This window comes from Polypterus senegalus, chromosome 11 (genome assembly GCF_016835505.1).
Source record: "Polypterus senegalus isolate Bchr_013 chromosome 11, ASM1683550v1, whole genome shotgun sequence".
NCBI classification, from domain to species: domain Eukaryota; kingdom Metazoa; phylum Chordata; class Cladistia; order Polypteriformes; family Polypteridae; genus Polypterus; species Polypterus senegalus.
In genome coordinates, this window is record NC_053164.1 from 139,387,370 (window position 1) to 139,412,895 (window position 25,526).

Genomic DNA, 25,526 nt, shown 5'->3' on the forward strand with positions numbered 1-25,526 from the left:
CAATTCTTTATTTAGCAAAATCCATAAAAAAAATTACAGACCTGATACACTTGAGAGTTTAGCAAGAGAGCAAATATCAGCCTTAGCCATAAGTGAACACTCATAAAAAGCTTCAAAGCCTAATAAGGCACACCCTTTAAAATCTACAATGCTTCTTTGATGAATAAACTCTAACCCTTATTAATGAAGTTTATTTTCAGCAACCGCGTCAATACTTAATAGTACCAGACCAATGAAGTTTACATAGCCTGCTAAGGATGTGCATACTGTATGTGGGATGTTTCACAAAGAAAAACAGAAAAATAGCCCACTTCAGGACAGAACCTCAATTTAAAATTCAAGGAATTTCCTGTTATTTGTGATTTAATCACTGTTTATCCAGAAAGATAAATGGCCATCTGAAGTATAAAATGTCGAAGATATCATCCCAATAGTTAAATGTTACTTCAGTTTCAGTCTGGGCTCGATAAAATCAAAATTGGAAGATTCATTTTGTAGGATAGGTCAAGTCCAGCTGGCTAGACATGCCTAAAACAGCAGGAAGCTTCTTTTTAAGAATTCAACTAAAATGTTTAATTTTCTTCTAATCGCAATTAAAAAAGAAAGCACAAACCTACAATCAATGATTTGACAAATGACTGTCTTCTGACATTTTTTGCAAAGGGTGCAATAAATTATAGATAATGCTTTTGTTCCCGTTTAGCAATGTAGCTCAAAATCTTCATGTGGTGTTGGTTAACTCAGGAGCTCCTGCAGTGATTTTAAATCTTGCTAGCTACAGAGAAACAGTAACTGGATGTCTACCATTTACTGTTCCAAAGCCAATTAGAAAGCGGTACTTTTTTTTTTCTCCCCCTCTCATTACATCGAGCATTTACACTGCAGCCCACTGGAAGCGAACTAGGATCTTGGATTGCTACAGATGTCACCAGCTGCATGATGACTGCCAACAGAAGTGCGAGAGGAGTTCCATGGCAACGCTTCGCTTAATTGTGGCCAAATACATTTAAGGAATGTAATGCATGCAGAGGTGTAACATTCTGTACTCTTAGCTTTCAAAACTCAATGAACATTGACAAAGTTGAGGAGTAAATCTGTGCTGCTAAGTACATCAGCAACCACCACAGCCTCTGTTAGTGTCTCTTGTGAAAACTGATAAAAGAATACAAGAAATTCACTCTGCATGTAACGAATCCTAAATAGTACTTCGCTCTATTTATACATTAGGCAAACATTTCATTTTAAAATGGTTAATAAAAACCAAGGATTCTGGATTCTATGAAAGCCCACAAACTGAAAAAAAGCTCTCTTTTGAATCCGAAAAGGAAACTTGGATGTTTCTGTAATAATGGCATGTGTCACTTGCTGCTGTGCTTCTCAGAGTATTCTGGCTACAGTTGTGCTCAGCACATCTAAACTGGCAAAAACTGAAACAAACTATGAGGAGAATACAAAATCTAATGCTCTAAATAGTATTGTGCACACTTTCCTATCACAACAGTTTTAAATTTACATAAATGTTGTACATCCATTGACCTCCTAATAAATTATTCAGAATTCCAGCCTGTACCTGAGATGTGTGAAAAATTCATTTACATTTGAAAAATATCCATCCAGTCCCCCTGGCCCATATTACTCACTGCAGGGCTACAGAAAGCCAGAGCCTTTTAAACAATTCACCAGTCTATAATGGACAAGATGTAAGTGTATCATGCAAAAAAAATAAATAAATAAAATCACAAACATGAAAAACTGAGAACCTGGAAAAAAATCTACAAAGACATAAGATAAGGATGGGATAAGGAATCAAACATGGGTTGCCATTAGCTTAACACTGAGATGCAAAAATAATCGTCTGTAGCAGCATAATTAAAAATTCTAACAAGAACTATACAATAAACATGACCATTTACAGTAACACAAAGGTCCTCCTCTACGTGACCACTGAAAGTGATACAATATTTAGTTTTCCAGATAAGCCCTAAGGCAGAAGAAATCTCACAATTTTCTGGGTAAAATGAAGGACATTAAATGAAGGCTTAAACTCTGGAGGGCAGGTAGGGCTGCTGCTTGACAGAGCCAGTGCCATGAGTCCTGGCCTATGTCTGGTCTTTGCCCTCATACAATTTGCACATGCTCCCCATATCCATGTGTATTTTTCACTGGGTACTCAAGTTTTCCTCCCATATACCTAAAGATGTGCTGTTGATGGATTGGAGACTCTTAATAGGCTCTAATGTGGGTGGGCCCTGCAAGGGACTGGCGTCCTGTCTAGAGTGTTTCCTGCTGTGCGTCATGTGTTGCTGGAATTGGCTCTGTATCCATACTGTATGACCCTGAACCTGACTGAACTGGTAAAATGTATATATGCACGAATAAACACTTCTAAACATTGATTTCTAGTGATTTTTAATGAATTAAAAAAAAAAGTTTATGAAATGAAAAACTTAATTCAGTGATTAAATTTAAACTTCAATTTACTGATCTACTAGCATGCACAGTTGCACACTTCAGTTAATTAAAACATATTTCTACAACCTAAGTGGTTTTTAAAAGATTAGCATCTAGCAAGGACCCACTCAAGCTGCAGACTTTCAGTGATCAAAACTAAAAAGGAACAAAAAAAAAAACATAGCAAGTGCACATGTGATAAAAAGTAAACACTGAAGAAAAATTCATTTTGAAATTCTAAGCAAGCTGTATAATAGAAACAGACAAGTGTCAGATTTCCCCTTAAATATTCCATATGCCAGTTACAACAGAATCAAGTTTGAGGAATATGCATCCATACAGGGAGTTCTTTGTTTTCAATTTCATTTTTCTTTGTTTAGTTCATCAGAACATCACCTAAGAAAGATTAAGAACACATAGCAAAGAAAGATGATGCCTCCAATATTATGTTGGCAGATCAGATTTCTACTGTCCACAGGGACAACGGCAAAAGCAAAAACAAGCACACAGCTGTCTTTGAAAAGATACCAATGAGCCAATGCACAACTGCTCCCTTCCTCCTTGCCAGTCTCCTCCTCCCTACAGCACAGCTCCATGCACAAACCCTGGGTGTGGGCTCTCAGTGGCACTCCTCTGACACAGCATCTCAGCTGGCAACCTCATCTCCAGACTCACACCATCCTTAACTTCCCTAATAGGCAGAAGGCGCTCAGCCACAGAATATTAACTACATGAGATTCTCAATAATTGAAAAAGAAAAAAAAAACACTTTAACATTCAACCAATTAAGACATTAGATTTAGGCCACACTATAATTGTAATCCATAGCAGTCTAACCATTCAAGGTGAAGTATGTTTACTAAGAATTAACTGAATATTAAGAGCAACAGGAGATCAATGGCACTTGTTTCTACTTCTTCATCAGAAATCAGTGTAAAACATGAAAAGGAATGCCTAGTTTTAATTTTACTTTACAATTCCAATGTTAGACAATTAAGTAAATGCTACCAAAAAGGGGTGCAACTCTGCGTTACGGGAGCAAAGATCCAAATCCAGTTTCAAATTGAATCCTAAAACATGCTGTACCTGCATACTAAACAGTCGCTTGTCCAATAAAATGCATCCCACCCTCCATCACCCGTTTAACTACAGACCAATACTGCACATGTTAAGAAACAAAGAGAATGGGAGCACAGACACAGCCCCACCTCATTCACAACTTGCATTTGTCAGAAGCCAAATAAAAGGTTCCACTTTGAAAAGAACACCCCAAATAGATATATCCGAAATTCTGTTGTGAATGGGCACGGTGCCTTTCAGGGAAATCCAACTAAATGACAGCTCATTTAGTAAATGTGATACAGTGTAATAAAGCAGAAACAGAAAGATACATTCATTTATGATTAACATAACTTAACTGGGGGGAAATTTTGCATTTAATACACAGACCCAGCCTATTTTCTAATAGCTCCGACTGAAAGAAGACAACTTAGAGAAAAAAAAAATGCCAATTTAAGAGTTAAAAACAAAAACACCTATTTCCGCAATCAGACCAAAAAAATGAATAGCGAGTCAAAGGTCGTGATTTGGCACAACTGATCCCCAAGAATGAGCCGCTGTAAGGAGAATGTGGCGCTTGAGCTAATTTGGAGGATGACCTACTTCTTGGGGAATGTCTCCCCTTTCCGCTCTTTGTCCTGAGGCCTCCCTCGGACTGTCCCACCGACGACGTACATCTTGCCCCCTCCTCTTCCCCCTTCTATCCACAAGCACAACCCGTTCCAAAACCGAAACGCCATCATGACACAAATCACTGGCTGCGGCGGTGCTGACCAGGAGGGCAGTGGCTCCATCTGCCGCTCCCCATTATGCTGCCCATCCGCTTTCCCGCATTCGCCATTATCTCTTCTGAGCGGATAAAGCACACAAACACAAGGCAGTCCCCATCCCCTTATCTTTACAAAAATGAATCACAATCTCGGTATGATGCACAATGAAGCAAGAAGCGCTCTGAATCGAGCAGCGCTGCTCGAACAATGCCAAAGCGAGCGGGCGGGCGGGTGCGGTGCATCTGTCGTTGTTGTGTGCCGCTTTCCGTGGTTTTCCGGCAAAACCAGGCGCAGACACTGTGGTTTGTCACTTCTGCAAACCGTTTTCATTTTCCCGTTATTTTCTGGCGGCTATAACGGGATATCCTGACGAAGAGACAAGAGATGGAAGCGGGCCGTTGCTTTCACAGATGTGCGTGAACGAGAACAGAAACAGGACGAGACGCGGTGCAAGTCAAACCAAGCGGGAGCACAAAGACACACCTGCTGCTGCCGCTGCCACGGCCCCGGCACTCACCGTGATGCGGGGGATGTTCTTCTTGCCCTGGTACCCAGACATGATGTCGTGCACTCTTCGCTGCTTAGCACTCCGCTCCGCCCTTGTCTTGCACTGCACTGGTCTCCTCTGCTGGATCGAGAGATCTGCTACGCTGCACGCCTACTCGCTCACTGGCCGTCTTCTCCACCGCCGCGCCGCGCTTCTTTCTGCTGCACCAACGCGCGCCGCCAGACAGAGACAGACTGGAAGCAGAAGCGTAGGCCTTCGCGCATGCGCCGGGCCCCTCCCAGTTGAAGAGGGAGGAGGTAGAGGGGGAATGGAGGTAGTGGCGGACTGAAGCTGGAATGAGATCCGTCAGCCGCTTCCTCCTTCTTCTCCTCCTTTTCCAAAAGCACCAGCAGCCGGGACAGAAAGAAAGGAGGAGTTCATTTCTGCCAGTGTGTCCTTTTTTAACGGCCCCATGTCAGACACGATTATTTTTTATTGTTTGAAAGTCTGCATTTGTATTGGACCCGTGTGCTTTGACATTGCTTACCAATGATCGGCGGCACCCATCCGTTTCTTTGGATACCATGACGTTATTTCAGTCGGCGCCGTGATGAATGGCTGTTCGAGATATGCTGATGATGCTGCTATTGACATCTCCCAGGTAGAACCACAAGGGCTACAGAGCGGCGCACACAAAGAACAACGCTATCCATTGCTCTTGATAAGTGCTTGCTTCGCAGGCGCGATTGACCGTATTTTATTTTATGGTTTATAATTTGAAAAGGTTTTGATACCTCATTGATAAATGTTGGGCGTACATATGCCTTAAATTGAATGAATGATACTATCAAAGATGGAAGCGACATACTGTAGGTGAGCTTGGGAGGCCCTTCTGGAGTTAGCATGTTCTCAGTTACAATGGAATCAATGCATACTGTAAAAAAATGAGTGTTCAGTCGAGGGATAAATAATTCTAAAGTGGCCTGGAGCGAAAAAGTGTGCACTGCACATCCTGTCTAGGTTTGGTCCACCCTGCAATTCTATAATTTAAATCCACGTTCATAAAATGGATGGATGATGCACCATACATAAAGCAGAGCAAATTTTCCTGCAGTTATTGTACAGTATTTATTTGTAAAGTACCAGAACAGGAGGTGCGCCCAGTTTAGTAACACCATTCCATCCAGTGCTAGCACCTGTTTTATGTCCAGAGTTGCCAGTATAGCTTCCTATTCACTGCACTGCTGAATTGGGACCTAAAAAGTTTTGAATGTGTGAAAATGGACAGATTTGCTTTTTACCATTTAAGACAGTCCTTCTTTAGGTATCTGCTGTACACTCTTAAAAATAAAGGTGCTAGAATAGTTTGTTAGAGTAGTCGTTTAATAATTTTTCCTTCCTAAAACACCCATCCACATGAAGGCTCCAGAAAGAACTCCATACAGTAAGTAACCATGAATAGATAGCAAAAGATTTGTGAATAACAATGGTTCATGATTTTAAAAGGACTTTTGCTGCATACATACAGCAACACAGGCTAACTTAAGGTTTTGTTAATCTGTCAGTGTCCTGCTAGGCAGCCTGTCATACAATAAAGATTTCAGGTTTCTTCTACATATTAGGAAGTTTTTCAAAGCACAAAGAACCCTTCCCAGAATGAAATGGTTCTTTGTCAAGCAATGAAGCTACGATAAACCACACAACCCAGTAAAGAACCATAAAGTGCCAATAAAGACACACTATTTTAAGAGTATTGGGCAGGTCTTTCGATCGCCAGTTCCTCCATTGTATTCTGTCTTCTTATCTACTTTTCACTTCTTGGTGTGATTTACCATCTTTCAGATAACATGTCCTGCCTTGGCATTCCTCTCAATTTCTTTCAATCTATTTTTTATCCTCCAGCTTTATTGTCAACAATCCATTTCCTCTTAGTACATGTCCGATTCTGTTCTTTTGACACCTTCATACTCTTTCCAGTATGTTCCTTTCTTCACCATCCCTAATCTTGCACTTTTTCATTACATAATTTATCCATCCAAGTGAACTTTTCCATCCTTCTCCTCACCCAGAGTGCAGATGCTTCAAATCAATTTATATGCCTTTTCCTAATAGTCTACGTCACAGCTTCATACAATGCAACACTCCAGATTACTGTTTTTAACATTATTTCCTTTGGAGTTCTATACATTCTCTTTGCTATCAATTTTCATTTCACATTGAAGGGCTGCTTTTCCCATGTTTGTACATATAGGTCCTCTTTTTCACATCTTCCATTCCTTGACAGCATACTTTCCAAATATTTGAAGCTGTCCACTTCTCCCAAGATGTGTTCTCCAGTTCTTATTGCAAATATTCATTGTTCTTTCTTTTGTTATGCACATCTCTTTTGTTTTTGTTATTTTGATCTTCATTCCATACTTGCATGTCATGTAATTTCCTAACTCACTTAATCCAGACCAGGGTCACAGTGTTTGGGCTGAAGCCTATCCCAGCTATCATTGGGTACAAGGCAGGAACAAACACTGCAGAGGGTGCCAGTTCATCGGAGGACAAACACACCAATGCCCCAAACACACACTGGAGCCAGTTCACCTGATCTACATGTGTTTAGACAGTGGAAGGAAACCATAGCACCCAGAGGAATCCCACCCAGACACACGGAGATCATGCAAACCCCATACAGCGAGGACCTGGGATGCAAACCCTGTTCTCCTTACTGCGGCGCAGCAACACTACCACTGTTCCACTATGCTGCGCCTCCTTACTTCTTACATGTGTAATCCCAAATTCAGTGGTTAAATCCAGTGGTTCCCAAACTCAGCCCTGATGCTGCGTTCACATGCTCTTGGACTATTCAGAGCTCCAAGTTGTGAGGTTTCACCTTTGTACTTCAGTGCGTTCACATTGGTTTCCGCTTGGACTATTCAAAAAAATTAGAGATTGCTGTTAATTGTTACTCGGTCTGCCAAAAGTAAGATAAATGGCATTTTTTTGTGGAAATTAGGAGAAAAATTAAACATATTAAATATGTATCACTTAGCTCCATAACCATACTGTTTTTTTCAACAAAAAATGCCATTTCAGGCTGACTAGTTATATGCTGTATTTTAAAAAATGAACTGAGGTGAAAGGTCAGGGTTACATCACAGCTCGGATAATTCGGGTAGCTTTGTTTTGTCTAAATTGTCTGAGCTGTAATTCCGGGTTTGCCAAGTGTTCACGTGGCATTTCCAACTTGACAACTCAGATTTAGCATGTCTGAGAACACATGAACACAGCATAAGGACCCACAGTGGCTGCATGTTCTTGTTCCAACCAGATTCAATAATTTATAATAAATGATCTTAATAATTCAGGAATTTTATTTTTACTTCTCTTATTCTGTAGAAAAATACAGAAGTGTCATTTTTACATTTATAAAACATGTAGAAATATCTCTTCTTTTTCTAAAGCTTTAAACACTTAAATCTCTTTTAGTTGTTTTCTTATTATTTTGCCCTCTTTCTGTGTAGTTTGCCCCCTTCATTGTATCCTAATCATAAAAATTAAAAACAAGCAGAGCAGACACTCCGTTAAACAACACTAAAAGGTGAAAGGCTGCAACTACTTCAGAGTCTGACACACTAATTAGTAAATAATGAATTAAATAACCAGAACACCTGGAAAATCACAATGCAAGATACAAAATACACTTTTCCCATATAATAATAAAATATTAATAAAATAAATACCAAACTAAAGAAAAAAAAAATAGAAATTACCAAATTTAGGTTTGTAATATCTAGATTGCACCCAAAACACAAAAACTCAGAAATAGCAGCTCACTTCATTAGGCATAGAGTCCAATTAAAAACAGAAATTGGTTGGAATAAAAACTTAAAGCCACTGTGGAGTCTCCAGGACTGAGTTTGGGAACCACTGCTCTAGACTTCTTTTAGTGAGTACCCTCAGAACTCTGGTATCATCTTAAGTATGTTTTTAATACAGATTAGTTTTAAGACATATTCTGCCAAAATGGAAGGTAACTTGCAGTATTTTTTAATTATCTCAAGCATCTCCATGGTTAGTCTGTGTTAAAGTAAGTGACATTCACTCTTTAATTGCCTCTTAAGTGTCCCACCGCAGCAACACTGCACACGTGAGGCACTGTACTGCAAGCAATAGCATTCATCCACTTCTGAACCCACTAAATTCAAATCACGGTCACAGTGCATTAGAGCCTGTCCTGACAGCCCAGTGGCTCTTTACAAGACAGAATTTGTTGCATTTTAACCCTGAACACAAATTAGTGCCAACTTTTATTTCTGTTATTTTAATTATACAGGACATTTGGTCATAGGGGGTCTGCCAGAGCCAATCCCAGGGCAGGAAACAAACCCCAGGCAGGGCGCCAGCCCACTGCAGGGCACACACACCCCAGACAATTTAGAATCGCCAATGCACCTATCCTGCATGTCTTTGGACTGTGGAAGGAAACCAGAGCACCCCAACGCAGAGACAAGGAGAATATGCAAACTCCACGCTGGGAGGACCCAGGAAGTGAACCCAGGTCTTCCAACTGCGAGGCAGCAGCGCTACCACTGCGCCACCGTGCCACCCTTTCTGTAACATTTTCATGAAATACCAAATGGACCTTGACAGCATTCGTTCACATGATAGTACAGTAATCCCTCGCTATATCGCGCTTCGACTTTTGTGGCTTCACTCTATCGCGGATTTTATATGTAAGCATAACTAAATATATAACATGGATTTTTCGCTGCTTCGCGGGTTCTGCGGACAATGGGTCTTTTTACTTCCTGTACATGCTTCCTCAGTTGGTTTGCCCAGTTGATTTCATACAAGGGGCGCTATTGGCGGATGGCTGAGAAGCTAACCAATCAGAGCATGCAGTTAAGTTCCTGTGTGCTGAATGCGGTGTTAACCAAGAAGTCTCGTCTTGCTCATTCAGCATCAACGTGTTTCGCTGTGTAAAGAGTTAACTTTTGTGCTCTTTTGTGTTTATCTTTGTGCGTAGTCAAGCCCTTCATTATGGCTCCAAAACAATCTGCTCCTGCTACTGCTTCAGGGTCTGTGCCCAAGCGCCAACGGAAGATGTTAACGATTGCCGAAAAGGTAAACGTTTTGGATTTGTTGAAAGAAGGGAAAAGCTCCACCGCTGTAGGAAGCCATTACAGCATCGATGAGGCTATGATTCTTTTTACTTAAAAAGTAGGAAAGAATATAAGATCTACGGCCGCAGTGTCCTTTTAACCAGGGTGCAAAACGAGTTGTAAGTGAATGTAATAAGGCAGTAGTCTGGATGGAATCTGCTTTAGGGATTTGGATTGAAGAAGAATAACAGCGGTGATACACATTTGCCTGAAGTGGCTCTTTTAGAAGGGCTGTAACGCTCTCCTTTGTTGTGCAGTAAAACTAAACTCATAGTTATCGGACAAGTCATCGTGTCATTGTTGGTGAGTAACCATAATTAATTTTCTACTTACAGTACTTAGTACATGTACGTACATTTAGTGTCACTGTACACACATTTACTGTATACAATTTTTCTTGCATTGCACGTATTTATTGCTGGTGGCCTGTCTATCGTAATGGCTGTAACATATGTGATATCGGAGACACTCGATATCTTTAAAATAATATTTAGGTTTTACTGTATATAAACAGTGTGTTTACATACATAATTTCAATGAATCTTACCTAATATCTAAGAGAATACAAAGGGATTATGCTGTATAACTATGCAGGGAATATTTATAAACAGTGTGGGAGAGTTTATAAGGGCTTAAAATATATAAAAATAACCATACAAACATACAGTGGGATGCAAAAGTTTGGGCAACCTTGTTAATAGTCATTATTTTCCTGTATAAATCGTTGGTTGTTACGATAAAAAATGTCAGTTAAATATATCATATAGGAGACACACACAGTGATATTTGAGAAGTGAAATGAAGTTTATTGGATTTACAGAAAGTGTGCAATAATTGTTCAAACAAAATCAGGTAGGTGCATAAATTTGGGCACCACAAAAAAGAAATGAAATCAATATTTAGCAGATCCGCCTTTTGCAGAAATTACAGCCTCTAAACGCTTCCTGTAGGTTCCAATGAGAGTCTGGATTGTGGTTGAAGGTATTTTGGACCATTCCTCTTTACAAAACATCTCTAGTTCATTCAGGTTTGATGGCTTCCGAGCATGGACAGCTCTCTTTAACTCACACCACAGATTTTCAATTATATTCAGGTCTGGGGACTGAGATGGCCATTCCAGAACGTTGTACTTGTTCCACTGCATGAATGCCTTAGTGGATTTTGAGCAGTGTTTCGGGTCGTTGTCTTGTTGATAGATCCAGCCCCGGCACATCTTCAGCTTTGTCACTGATTCCTGGACATTGGTCTCCAGAATCTGCTGATACTGAGTGGAATCCATGCGTCCCTCAGCTTTGACAAGATTCCCAGTCCCTGCACTGGCCACACAGCCCCACAGCATGATGGAACCACCACCATATTTTACTGTAGGTAGCAGGTGTTTTCTTGGAATGCTGTGTTCTTTTTCCTCCATGCATAACGCCCCTTGTTATGCCCAAATAACTCAATTTTAGTTTCATCAGTCCACAGCACCTTATTCCAAAATGAAGCTGGCTTGTCCAAATGTGCTTGAGCATACCTCAAGCGGCTCTGTTTGTGCTGTGGGTGGAGAAAAGGCTTCCTCTGCATCACTCTGCATACAGCATCTCCTTGTGTAAAGTCGCGAATGGTTGAACGATGCACAGTGACTCCATCTGCTGCAAGATGATGTTGTAGGTCTTTGGTGCTGGTCTGTGGGTTGACTCTGACTGTTCTCACCATTCGTCGCTTCTGTCTATCCGAAATCTTTCTTGGTCTGCCACTTCGAGCCTTAACTTGAACTGAGCCTGTGGTCTTCCATTTTCTCGATATGTTCCTAACTGTGGAAACAGACAGCTTAAATCTCTGGGACAGCTTTCTGTATCGTTCCCCTAAACCATGATGGTGAACAATCTTTGTCTTCAGGTCATTTGAGAGTTGTTTTGTGACCCCCATCTTGCTACTCTTCAGAGAAAATTAAAGGAGGAGGAAACTTACAATTGACCCCCTTAAATACTCTTTCTAATTATAGGATTCACCTGTGTATGTAGGTCAGGGGTCACTGAGCTTACCAAGCCAATTTGAGTTCCAATAATTAGTTCTAAAAGTTTTGGAATCAATAAAATGACAACAGTGCCCAAATTTATGCACCTGCCTGATTTTGTTTGAACAATTATTGCACACTTTCTGTAAATCCAATAAACTTCATTTCACTTCTCAAATATCACTGTGTGTGTCTCCTATATGATATATTTAACTGACATTTTTTATCGTAACAACCAACGATTTATACAGGAAAATAATGACTATTAACAAGGTTGCCGAAACTTTTGCATCTCACTGTATGGTTTCTACTTCGCGGATTTTCACCTATCGCGGGGGGGTCTGGAACGCAACCCCTGCGATCGAGGGGGGATTACTGTACATCAAATCAAAGATTATTTTCCTGCACAAACTGCCTTTTGTGTTTCAGATATTCAGGAAGCCACTGGTCATTTGGTACCACAGGTTACCATTCTTTTTTGTGTTTTAGATTTTCAGCATGAAAATCATTATGATCTAGAACCCTGAATTGGAACATAAAATTATTTTATATACAGTATGCTGAAAGTTGTGTGAAGGACCTCTGTTTCACCTTACAGTCTGGATGCCAGAAATATAAAGAGATCTGTACAATTTATGAATGGCGAAAATCTACATGAAATAACTTTGACTTTTTCTATTGTGGTTTGGACGTGGTGATAGTCCATTTTTCAACAAATACTCCAAACCTAAACACACTTGCTGAAATACACCAAATAACATAATTTATTTATAACATAAGGATAATAAAAGATGGATACATGCAAGTATAAATGCATATAACTTATGAATTCTGATCTTTCAATTCATGTGGCCAAGATGGATAAGTTCTTAAGTTAGTTATAAAGTTTCTAGTGCCTGTACCATAGAGGTGGCATTGACTTCCTCATCAATAGTTGTGATGCCCAGGTTCCCTGCAACTGGCATAATCTCCACCTTGAACGTAGACATCAAAAGTCATGACCAGGATGGCTAGAGCCATAAGGACACATAACAATAAATAAGATTGGTGCATTAGTGCATTGTATTTTTTATTGTCCTTCTTGAATTAATCTACAAACATTCCTGACAATTCTCTAGTCAATAAATGTTTTGTATAATCTCTTTGCATATGAAGAAGCTAAAAGCAATAAATAAAGCCAACAGATAATTCTTGAAAACCAAGGAGAAAACCAGGATCCGAATCAGCCTTTAGCTCATCTTTCTAGTGCTGCTCTCTCTCTTGTCCCTCTCTCTCTGTTCTTGCTGCACTCCCCCAACTCTTGGGTATACTCTGCAGAGGTGAGACACCAGTGACAGCAGCCCCCAAATGACTCCCATCCTGCCCACCTGTCCGTCGATATCTTCCGGGAGGCACTGAGCCCAACTTCCTTCTACTTCCCCCATCCCTTGGTGTCTTCAGGAACCTTGGAGTTTTCGAATGCTTCTATTCTCTGCTAGTCAGCAGGAGCAATATGGTCAGCCCATGGAATGCCTGTCACTCAGTTCCTTTGTGGTGCTTCCCTGAAAGCTTAAACAAATTGGCTCCCAAATGATTATATTCCCTCTCTCTTTCCTCATCAATTTTTGCTCAATTTCTTTTTTGCTTTCTTTCTTCTAGTGTACTTGGCCTCTCTTTATATAGTTGTGGTTGCAGGTGCTGCTTTCATTAACAACCCACAGAGCGTCAATGAGCAGACCGGCTGAATTGATATTTGCATTTTGCGGCCACACAGCTATACTACTTCATGCATGCACACCCATCGAGCTCAAGTGATAACTGGTTTTTTTTTTTTTTAACCACACTGCTACGGACCCTTAACACACTTCACCACACTAGCCTGTCCATGTTTACCCCACCCCCACATAAAGTGAGTGTGTATGAGAGATTCTGCTTTGAACTTCCTACTTGATTTAGGGAGAGAAACCCATAACAGCTAGAACTCAGTCTTCACAAAGGTTATTACTTTTTCAGTTACAGTGATACCAATGCCATAATACATTAGATGCTTTTATCTTATCTACTAAGTCACAATTAATACTTCTCGGTACCAAAGTGGGTACACTTATGGTTTGCTGTAGGCGATGCTTTGTTCCTTTCCTGATTGGCTTGATCCAGCACACATGGAAAGATCTTCAGTACACTATTCTTTCTTTGTTCAGAAGCTCTTCTTCGTCACTTTGCTCACACCTTCTGACGGTAGTACAATACTGCATGTATTAAGATCTCTCAGGAAAAAAACAAAAGAAAAATAATAGTACAATTTTGCTTTCTTGGTGTTGTCAGCTTTTGGGTTTTATAGCAAAATCTTCCTTTTGGATCCCATGTTCCAATAGACTATAATGACTTCATCTTAGTAGCCGTATCTTTCTTGGCAGAATCAGAACATCAGATAGCCATTCTTGTCTACACAGATTTCTAAGTTTGGACTTAAGCAAGTTGAGCTTAGCAAGACATCCTTCATGAGTTTTTGTTGATAGAGGCAACGTGGCCTAGATTTTCATCAACTGAAACCGTGTTGGAAACACTAAATTAGCATCAAACTCTTTTAATATACCCAGCATTACTTGGGTGCTATTCTTTGGGCAGGTGTATGCTGAAAAAGTACTCTGAGCTCTGTCAACAGACCCGACTGAGCTTGACTGGCACTGCCAAATCTGAAATGCAAAATCAGTTCCTCACTTTTCCTCTCAAAAAGTGTGCAGACACAGAGATGCCTCTCACAAGAACTCGTAGTTTTCCGTTGTCTTGCTTGGTTGCAGTGCATTTGAGTTTATAGGTGGAAAATGTTGTGCACTGTAAAAAACAGTTTTTGTATAAACTCCTAATACTAATAAGTGAGTAGAGATGTATAAGTATAACAAGCCAACTGGAACATCTCGTGTTATAACCAAAGTGAATATGCACAGCTTGTGTGAAGAAATTAAAGCTACCTTTTGTGTCATAACATAATATAAATCAAATGACCAGCATGCAAATATCAGTTATACATTTTTTTGTAAAAATAATAACAATAATTATCTAAGACTATATTTTATTTCCATCTGGGATAGTAAACAGTAGCTTACCTGGCTTTACCAAGTCACAGTATTTATTGTTGCTTTTTCTTTGTTTCTTACAACGAAAAGGAATATCAGAAGTAGTCATTTAGGTCCTAATAGGTGAAAATGGCACTTGAGCCACTGTTGCCACCCATTTGTGTATGCTCCTGACTGACAGACATGGTTGGGTGCAAGGTATAGATCAACAATGGGCAGGACATTAACTAAGACTTAGTTAAGCTAAGCCACTTGCCTGTGAAGATTCATACTTCATTCTTCATTTATCATTCTTCCATCCATTTCCTGAGCTATCTTATTTCAATTCAGGATTTTGGAGCAAACCTTCTATTTGCTGACCCTCCCTTCTCTATCAAGTGGGATACTGATTCGTCGTTCCAGGTCATTCTGGGTGCATGTCCAGGGGCCCTAAATAGTATAGGATCTTTCCTTTTTGAAACAATGGAGTATCTGTGAGTACAAATAACCATAGGGAGATTTTATAAAGCAAAATAAACAGAAACACCACGCTGAATTAAACGTCCCAGTTGTCCACATGCTACATTTGAAAAAGGCTAATTAACACTCTATTACGTAGTTTAGTCACCTAGGGGCCTGTGCGGGGTCTTAATCCAGCCTTTAGTTGTTCATTTTTTTGTCTTTCAATTCTGAGAAGTCTATGTTTATTAGCTGGACACTTCCCCTCTTTTCACACTAATCAGTGATGCTCGCTATTGTCAGGACCATGTCTTTATACTACTTCTACACCACCCTAATCATTCTGTATCTGGGAAACATCTGCTCTTCTTAAAATTTGAAATCCTTTTTTATCTCCGTCACTTGAATAGTAGCCATTTTACTAGTTATAGTTCAGCTTGCTAGTGTCAGACTGCACCCCCACTTTGACTTCAGAACAAACTCAATTCTGTGGGATCCAATGAGGCATTGGAAACATTCCATTGAGGTATTGGTCCATGATGACAGGATGACATCACACAGACCCTTTAGATTTAACAGCCACGTGTTCATGCTAAGTACCTCCAGCCCCTCCTCATCCCAGAAGTGCTCTGTTTAACTGTGTCTGGGAACCGGAATGCGTGACACCCCTAACTGCCATAACACAAAATATTTCTTCATAAGAAGAACTTTGGGCTTCTCTGTATTCTATTGCAACCCAGAAGGCAGGCATGATAATGCTAACCACAATTTCCACACATACATTTTTTGTGCTCTTAACCAGGAAGAACGAGAATCACAGTGCCCTCCTTGTACTGCACAGCAGCTTAATTACAAATGTCGAAGCATCTGCTTGAGGACTGTAATTTGACTGCTTTGAAATGCAACACTCGGTTAAGACTAACGCTTGCTATTCCGTAATGCCATAATCCTTAGCGGGTTTGCTCATCATGGTTTCCCATGCACTGTATACTGTTTATTGTCTGCACTGTGTAAAGCTTAGCTTTCATTCAGAGTTTCCACTGGTTTTGAAGGTGTTATGTCAGTTACTCCATCTTGAATGACCATTACATCAAATAATGCAGGGCTCCTACATCTTTCCTAGTAGTAGTTTAAATGTATTATATTTAAACTTAAAGAAAATACAGGCAGGCTGTTTAGTTCATGTTTAAATTCAAATTGCTATCCCACAGCAATCATTTAGAATTTGCAGATGTAATGTGCTGGCAACTCAGCTAGAGTGGATTACTTCCTTGTGTCTCCTGCTGCCATAATAATGCCATAAAAGCTCCTGAGGAAGATAAGATGGCATGAAAATGTACAAATGTAGGATGAGGCATTTTTAATTTACGAATAGCCAGGCAGATTTCTGGAGTGCAGTCCCAGATGTAAGTTTTTACAAAATTGAAGAAATGTGTAATGGCAGCAGACCTCCTTCTAAAAGTTCCACCCTAAATTATACATGTCCAGTGTTTTTCTGCTAACAATTGCTGAATTCCAGCTTTCTACAAAGCTGCTATCCTTTTTAGTCTTAGAAGCCTTAAAATGTTGTGTCTAACACAAGGCTGGGATGACAACTACATAAATGTAAAAAAAGAACTCTAAATAATGAACAAGTTATCACCACCAAATTTCTCCAGATACTTTTTATTTTACTGCTTTTTGTAAACTAACACAAATAATGGATTTACTCAGAAGCAATGGTCCAATTTAAATAAAAGGCGTCACGTAAGATATGTTACTATTAAAGGCCCAAATAGTGGGCTCACCAAATAAAAACAGTAACTGGACGTGATTGAGATCACACAGTGGCCTAGGCACAGATGTGCTGCCTCCATGACATGTTCATTAGTCGCATGAACCACTGAGCTGGTCTGCCACAGGCCAAATCCTGCTTTGTACCAGGATAGGCTCAGGCCCTCTTTCAAATATTATTTGGATTAAGTGTGTTGGTTAGATGATTGATCTTTGTGGAGCTGAGAGGTCAACTTTATACACTACAGCTCGCATTGGTCATACAGATGAGATACCTGGTCAGAGAAAGCTCTCAAACCCACTGAGAAGCAGACCATAACCACAGGAGGACCAACAGATCTCATGGCAGGCTATCATGAGCCTACTGAAATGCCATAACCTACACCAAATTGTCAGGATACTCCTCATACCTTGAACCAATAACTTACAACAAAGGGACTCTATTTAATGCACATATTAAAATGCCTGTCATTGACTCCTGCCATTACTAGCTGTGTCCGCATTGGTATCGGGTAATCTCTAGAGTTCTACGTCTCCCTTTGGGATGATTCATCTAGAGCTGCACATGAAGATAGCATATATGCCAATGATGTATTCTGACACACTAACAGAAGTGTAGGTATAACAGTGTATCCATGACAGCCTCTCCAAATTTTTCAAGCTCAGTCTAATTAACTGATAATCTGTTACGAAGTCCATGTTACTATCACATAATAATAGGATTTCGTGGTAAGATTTTCCAAGAGCAAAGTGCTTGATCATTCATTGCAGCCCTCTGTTGTGAAAGCCAATGTGAAGTTAGCACTGTAGAAACAGAATCTGTACAATATTATGAGATGCCAGTCATAGTCTGCTATACAGATTCCATGGACTACTCTCTTTGTGACTACTGGATGTGCCACAGAACATCATTTAACATCACATGTTACAATGTACATAAGATTGTACAGGGTGGTCCAGATCTAATTATGCAGATTAAGATCGTCTAGATGACTTTGATACATCCGGGGACGATTCCAGTTCTGTGCGAAGACGATTCTTCATGTTGTCACTTCACACACTTCTCGATGATCCGGGATTTTTTGGGTGATTTTCTAAGTAATAAACGTAATAAATTACACCGTAATGAAAATTGTATAATTAGACCTGGACCACCCTATATTTCCATGTTACCTAATATCAAAATCCATCATGTATTCACGTAGTTCTATTTTGGGCCAATAAATCATTTTGTTGTCTGCTTTTGTAATAATTTCTTACTCTTCTTCTCATTCATATGCTCCTTGAAGCAAGTTTTTCTTTTGTTACAAATTGTTTATAGATTACTGCGGTGGGCTGGCGCCCTGCCTGGAGTTTGCTTCCTGCCTTGTGCCCTGTGTTGGCTGGGATTGGCTCCGGCAGACCCCTGTGACCCTGTAGTTAGGATATAGCGGGTTGGATAATGGATGGATGGATGGATGTTTATAGATTACTATCTGTTTAAGCCTGTGCTGTAAAAAGCCTGGGGTCCTAGAAACTGTTGAAATCGTCAGGAAAAAAAACTGAAATGTAGAGATATTGTAGTGATATCAGGTAATTGAAAGTAACTACTCTGGGCATTTCTCTCCAAGGAGGTTTCATTTTGCCGATGTGCTCGCCTCGCTTGTGTATTAGCGGTGGGAGGAAAAGTAAAAGGGATACCATTTTGCCGTTGTGCTTGCCTCACTCGTGTATTAAGTGGCTAAACGAGTGTCTGTTTCTTCCAAGGTTTAATTTTGCTGACATGCTCGCCTCACTTCTGGGTCGGACAGACAGACACACACACTTCCATGTGTAGACATTTATATATAAGACTAGGAACATATACATCATCCCACTGCTTACTCCAGTTTAGAGCTGGAAGGGCCAAAGCATATCCTGCTAGCCCTGGATGCAATGTTGGAACAAACCCTGCATTGCAGGGCATCTTAGGAAACGCCCCAACACAGGACAAATTTAGAGTCACCGGTTAAAATAACTCACAGTTCTGGATATTGAAGACAAAACTGGAGTATACAGAGAAAAATGTGTGATAGACAATGTGCAATCTTTGCAAGGACACTGCTTAGGCTGGGATTTGAACCCAGGACCCTGGAACTATGAGGCGGGAGTGCTAACCACTGTGGCACTATGCTCATATGCCAGGGATGTCTGAAAGCAGAAACAGAAGCCTGTTAGTTAGGCCAGGCTTACTGGGACCTTTTAAGGTCAGTCTCTTAGGATGTGTGACATGAACTCCTCTGCACTGGTGTAATGATACTGAATCTGATCATAATCTACTACACTACATGAAGAAGGTTAATTCCATCAGTGAGATATAGGAGACAACACACTGTACTTTCCACTAATGTTTATACAAGAGCCTCTGGGTAGTTTTAGCACAGATAAATCTGAAAAAGTAGTGCTTAGGCCAAAAGAGAGCCTAAGTCTGGAAATGAGCTCTAGAGGATGTCCTCCCCACCACCCACACCCGTAGCACTAGACACACCACACTGCTGCCATTATGCAAATCTTAAAACTGGCCTCCGTCATAGCGCTAGAACTGGAAAAAATGAAACAGATTACTTCCTGTGTTTACAGATGCTTGAGGAAATAACTAAGAGCTACCATGGCCACATCAGCTCACTGGCATTCATTTCTAAAATGTATAATAGAAATGAAAAACACAAAATCTCAGACACCAAGTGCAAAGGAGTTCATAACATGCCTGAAAAAATTTTTTGAGGTTCCAATACATTTAGCAAATCAAGTATCCACTTGAGCTACATTGTAATGAATTTACTCTATTTTCAGCACACTACTAAGGAAGAGGGCATCTAACTAAACACATTTATGTTGTCATTTGTTCATTGGCTTAAAGCCCACATGATGCCTGCTGTTTGAACAGTAATTCCCAGTCCACATTTGCCACTAAGGAGTTAAACTTAAAACCACAAAACTTACTGCATCAGGTGACACAGGGTATGCCTGAAATATTACTGTGCGTTAAGGAATGTTTGCCTGTTTGTGTAAAGTCTGTTGAAGAAAATCCACAAATCAGGGTTGTTGGGGAACTGTGGCATATCGCATCAGCACTAGGTGCAAAGCAGATCGGGACACCAGTCTATCACTGGATGTGGATGGAGATGTGGAAGGAAAACTGTATAACCTGGTACTACTCAGATAGAGACCAGAGTCACACCAAGGACTCTGTGCTGTGTTTTGAGAGAAGAGTGACAGCAAAACTGCAGATTGACAAAATGATGGCAGTATTACAAAAAAAAAAAAACATCAAAGTGTCAGGACACTTTAACGCCATGAATACTAGAACAACCCTTTTAAACCTGTTGTTATGAAAGTCCCACAAAATACCCAAAATGCCCACTCTGGGGCATTAACACAACAAGGGTGTATGCAGAATTTTTATACTGTAAATAAAAAGATTTATGTTAACAAAAGACTCTATTAAGCAAAATTAAGCTCCAGGGAACACAAAGGCACAGAAGGCAATGTTTCAAAATAGGCAATCTGAAAAGTGAACAAAGTCCCAACACAAAATCCAAAAAGTGGCAACAGAAATACACAGAGCAATAGATACAGAAGGACTCACCACCACTACGAGCGCATTCAATGAACTGCAAGGGACTATGGGTTTTTAGATACAGAAGGACTCACCACCACTTCGAACATATTCAATGAACTGCAAGGGACTATGGGTTTTTAGATACAGAAGGACTCACCACCACTTCGAACATATTCAATGAACTGCAAGGGACTATGGGTTTTCCTCAACCTTTGAAGGGCTGATGACAGTCCCCTGCCGTGATGGGCAGGTGGCCACACCTCTTGGGGAACAACCCACAAATCACAAGGAAAATAGCAGAATACACATTGAAGCATTAAAACTAAATAATCTACAATGGTAACATAAAAAAATTGATCAAAATAGATATAAATTAGGCATCTGAAACCCATCTAGGGCGGAACCCTGACTGAACACCAGTTAAAAATTTAAAACCATTTATACAATTAAAAAAAATGCTACACTCTCAAATTTTCTTACCTGATAAAGAGCACTTACTGCTAACAAAGAAGTGACAACTGGATCAGGCAGGAATACTGTCTGTCTTCTAGTCAGTGTGCACCAGCTTCAGATAGTGGCCAGTTGAGTTGGTTCAGGCATACAGCAGGGGTGAATCCTGGGGTGCTATCTGTGGGAAATATCCCAGTCATGGTCCACTAGAAGAAGATTTAAAATGCACTGAAGGGACCTCATCACAGACTAGGTCACAACAGAAGTGGGACCATCCTCTTACTTCACTAGGGCAGACAGTAACTATCATTTCCATTTTTTAAACCCCATTTTATTACCAGTCATGCAACAGGTGGAGTGGTGGCTCTGAGGCTAGGGATTTGCACTGGAAATCGTAAGATTGCTGGCTCAAATCCCGTAAATGCCAAAAGTGACTCTACTTCGTTAACTTGCAATTGCTCTGTCCTGGATATGACGTTAATCTGCATCCAGCCCTGTATGTAGGCTCTCTAACCTGCAGGGGAAAACCTGGGGTTTGGTGGCAGAATTGGCACTCCAGCCACCGTAAAAAAAACTCACACTGGTTTCATTCCATCTGAACTAGTGTGGTGCTAAGGTGTCACCCATTGCATGGCTGTACTCGGGTCCAAATCTGGGATCCTGAGTTGGTTTGTCATGTGGTGGGTGCAGCAATGCGCTGTATCAGTGTGTGCTCCAAACCTCTCTCTCATGCAACAGATCGATGTAGCAATAACAGTACTGCCAGTTTTGTATCAGAAAGTGGTGGTGATCAAAAAATATGTCTCAATTTACAGGTGAATATATGTCTCCTTTTTCACGTTTCATGGCAAACTTTGGTTAGTTATTTTAAGAATGAGATTGCAGAAGCAAGTGACCAAAATGAGGTCCCTTACTGGGGTTCCTCAATGGTAGGGTGGTGAGGTCAATAACATGACAGGACCTCAAAGAGATGCTGCTGCAGATCAATTAGCTTTGTGAGGGTTTAGTAATCTATCTCATGTTTTCTAGGAGATGTATGGAGCATCATCCATTAGAAGGAGATTCACGGCAAACTGAAAAGTTCAGCAAGTTAGGGAGCACCTGAAACTTCATATAAGGGCTTAGTGTGGGGGAAAAGGAAGTCCGATGTTCTCTACAGTGTATAGTTTACCAACAGTAGGTAAGTGGCAGATTAAATAAACAAGGGTTAATGACATGAAACATAGTCAATAACACAGGCCAAAGTTCGTACCTGGGAATCCCAGAAATCAAGATGTCCAAATCAAACACAAAACTAAACTGCAAAAAAGACCAAGAGTTAGGGATTCTAAATCACTACAAAAAGCATGGTAAAAGTCAGCAATCTCAGACAACCGGAAAGTGCACAACAGAGACCTTTACATCATTGCAATGGTCACGTGACATGAATAGCAACCTGGTGGTAACTAATGGTTGATAAACTGGTTGATCTTGTCTACCAAATGAAATTCTTTTTGCGGTATGGATTACAGAAAAAAATTGTTACTGACATGAAAAAAGTGAATTTGCAAACACAATTAAATGTATCACAAAATGTGTAAATTATTGCATACAAAAGTATAGAGGTATATTAGTGTCTTTGCATATACATTTCTGTGTGAATTGTGTGTAATAAGTTAGTCTATCTATTTACAAACCTTACCCAGCAGTTCAAACTAATTGGTGTGTATGATGCCCCAGGTGTTCGCAGCCTTGGCATCTTCAGTGTCCTGTGACATTGATAGTCATGTAGACAGACAGACAGACAGATAGTTAGATAGATAGATAGATCTTTATTTGTCCCCATGGGGAAATTTGTCTTTTTACAAAAACTCTGGTCTGAATACACATCAGAATGACTATAACGCAAGAAAATGAAAACGAAAAAAAAATTCTGATTTGGCAGTCACAGTCACACTGAGACATTATGCAGACGTATTGCTGTTGGTATAAAGGAGCTCCAGTAGTATTTCTTGACACACTTCTGCTAAATAACTTGTTGACTGAAAGTCCTCAGAGTTAGTGTTTCAGAGAGAGGATGTGCAGCTTTGTTCATAATGGCACTCAGTTTTGTTTTAATTCTCTCCTTTGCCACAACCTCCAGGGGGTCCAGAGAGTGTCCCATAACTGAGGTTGCCCTTTTAATTAGCTTGTTGATTCAGTGGGCCTCACTTGAAATAATATTACCTGCCGTCTCCTAAGGAAAAGGAGCTTTCTCTGCCCTTTTTATATAGGTCCTCTGCGTTCTGAGACCAGTCCAACCTGCCATTAATGTGGACTCCAAGTACTTGTGTAAGTGGACCACCTCTACATCCACTCCTTGAATACTGACCGGACATAGAGGCAGTTTGGTTTGGTGAAAGTCAATAACCAGTTAATTCGTTTTGTTGATATTCAGTTGCAGACAATGTACTGAGATGGACTAGAACAATGAGGACAAGGCTGGTATGTAAAGTGCTTAGTGCTTTTTTTAAAACAAAAAGTGTCCAAAACAGTGTAGTGCCTAAAATCATAAATAAATAATCCATAAAAATGCCAAAAGACAAAAAACAATAAATAAGTTCGACAGACAGTAACAAACCACAGTCGAGATCACATTTCCAGTTCACATACAGGGGTCTGAGACTCTAACAAATGCAGTCAACTTTCTGACTTTAGCTCTAGACAACTCCGATGGTAAACTTAAAAACCATCTGTCTGGCCCCCTCATTCTGGTATCATAATAGGTCCAGCAGGACCCCTACTGCCTGCGATAATTCCTGCTCCCAACTGCTCAGCAGGATTGATCTGCCCCAGAAACACCTTTCCTCTCACCTCCCACAGGGTGTTCCCGACTGCCTCTCCTCCACTAAACACCACTAGTCTGATCATGCCATCTTGCTCTCTCTTCTTTCCAATTTTCTATTCCCTTTCTTTCTTTTTCATTTTTTTCCCTTTCTGTACTCTTTGTGAGTACAGGTGGACTAAAACTCCATGGAGTTCCACTGCACTCATGCTCGTTCTTTGCAGCTGCATGGCTTTCCTCCCACAGACCTACACTTACAAGGTGTGATTGCACTATTTTAAAAAAATAACCTGCACACACTGATCCACCACAGACCTCAGACACACTTCTTTCTCCACAGTGAGTTAACGCAAACATGAAGACAGGACAGGAAAAAGCTGCTGCTTGTACTGTGTTTGCTTGATGGCAGTGGAGTAAGCGAGTGAGGAAGAAGTTGTACTTTTATTGGTTAATGACGAGTGTATATTTGGTGTCAGATCTACTTGAGTATCAAAACATTAACAAGCATTTCGACAAGTAAAGCCAATGTCACATTACGTTACTTCCAGTCGCACTGTATGTCAGACATGCGGACTGATCTCATTGCCAGACCATGGTAATTTACACGACTGAAAAAATCAATGAGCATATCAAATTTAATGACTGCATGATGACTTTTCAGCACAGTCTTAATCAACCCTTTTCCTGATAGCCACTAGCATGCTGCTTGACGGAGCCGGTGCTTTATGAAGGGTTAGATATGGCACATTCAGTCGCAATCTCTGCCTTTTTTTTTTTTTACCTTTTTCCTTATTCTATCATGGTGCATAAAACACAAGACATCAGACAGAAGAGCTTCCCTTCTGTATGTGTGGTCCAAAACACCCACGTTCTTTGTCGCTGTATTCAATGCTTTGTACTTCCAGATGAGCATACATTGGTTGTCAGCAGTCATATACACCCAGTCTGCCCCTATAACTAAAGATGAAATCAAATCAGCTTGATTTTGTTGGGACCAGTTGTGGACGATTTGGAGTGAGTCACTGGACATGACAGACTAGATGACTGGTTTCACTGGAGTGCGCCACTGACTGCCTCCGAGTTGCTAAGGTTAAGCAAATGAAGGCTAAACTGAAACTGAAAATTGCTAGTGCAGTGTGACATGCCCTTTGTATGCATGCCATGTAGTCCTTGCCATATTTGTTTTTTTTGTTAAAAAATACATTACACTGTGTGGCAGACTTCTGGGTCCCTTGCCCGGCCAGGACGCCTGGAGAACGGAAGGACCAGAAGAGAGGCAATATCTCCCACAGGACACAAGAGGGTAGTCCCCCTGGATTACATCAGGGTCACGGGATTGGAGCTTGGAAGCTCAACACTTTTGGGGCCTGTGGCCACCTTCAGGAGGTGCCTGGATGGTTCTGGAGCCATGAACTGTAGCACTTCCGCCACACCAGGAAGTGCTGCTGGAAGAGAATCTGGGCACACCCGGAGTGCTTCTGGGTGCCTTTGCAGCACTTCTGCCACA

General features: G+C 40.6%; 1 protein-coding gene across 2 annotated transcripts in view; it reads right to left on the minus strand.

Annotated features, from left to right (window-relative positions):
- The window catches only part of LOC120539530 (dihydropyrimidinase-related protein 2), a 174,167-nt gene that overhangs the window by 53,978 nt on the left and 94,663 nt on the right, over positions 1-25,526 (minus strand). Inside the window, exon 1 of one of the 2 annotated variants that reach the window (XM_039769678.1) lies at positions 4,798-5,033. The exons of the other annotated variant lie outside the window; for it this stretch is intronic. Coding sequence (XP_039625612.1) covers positions 4,798-4,839 — 42 coding nt within the window. The 5' untranslated portion in view covers positions 4,840-5,033. Of the gene's footprint in view, positions 1-4,797; positions 5,034-25,526 lie in introns of those variants that run through there. 2 annotated transcript variants of the gene reach the window in all.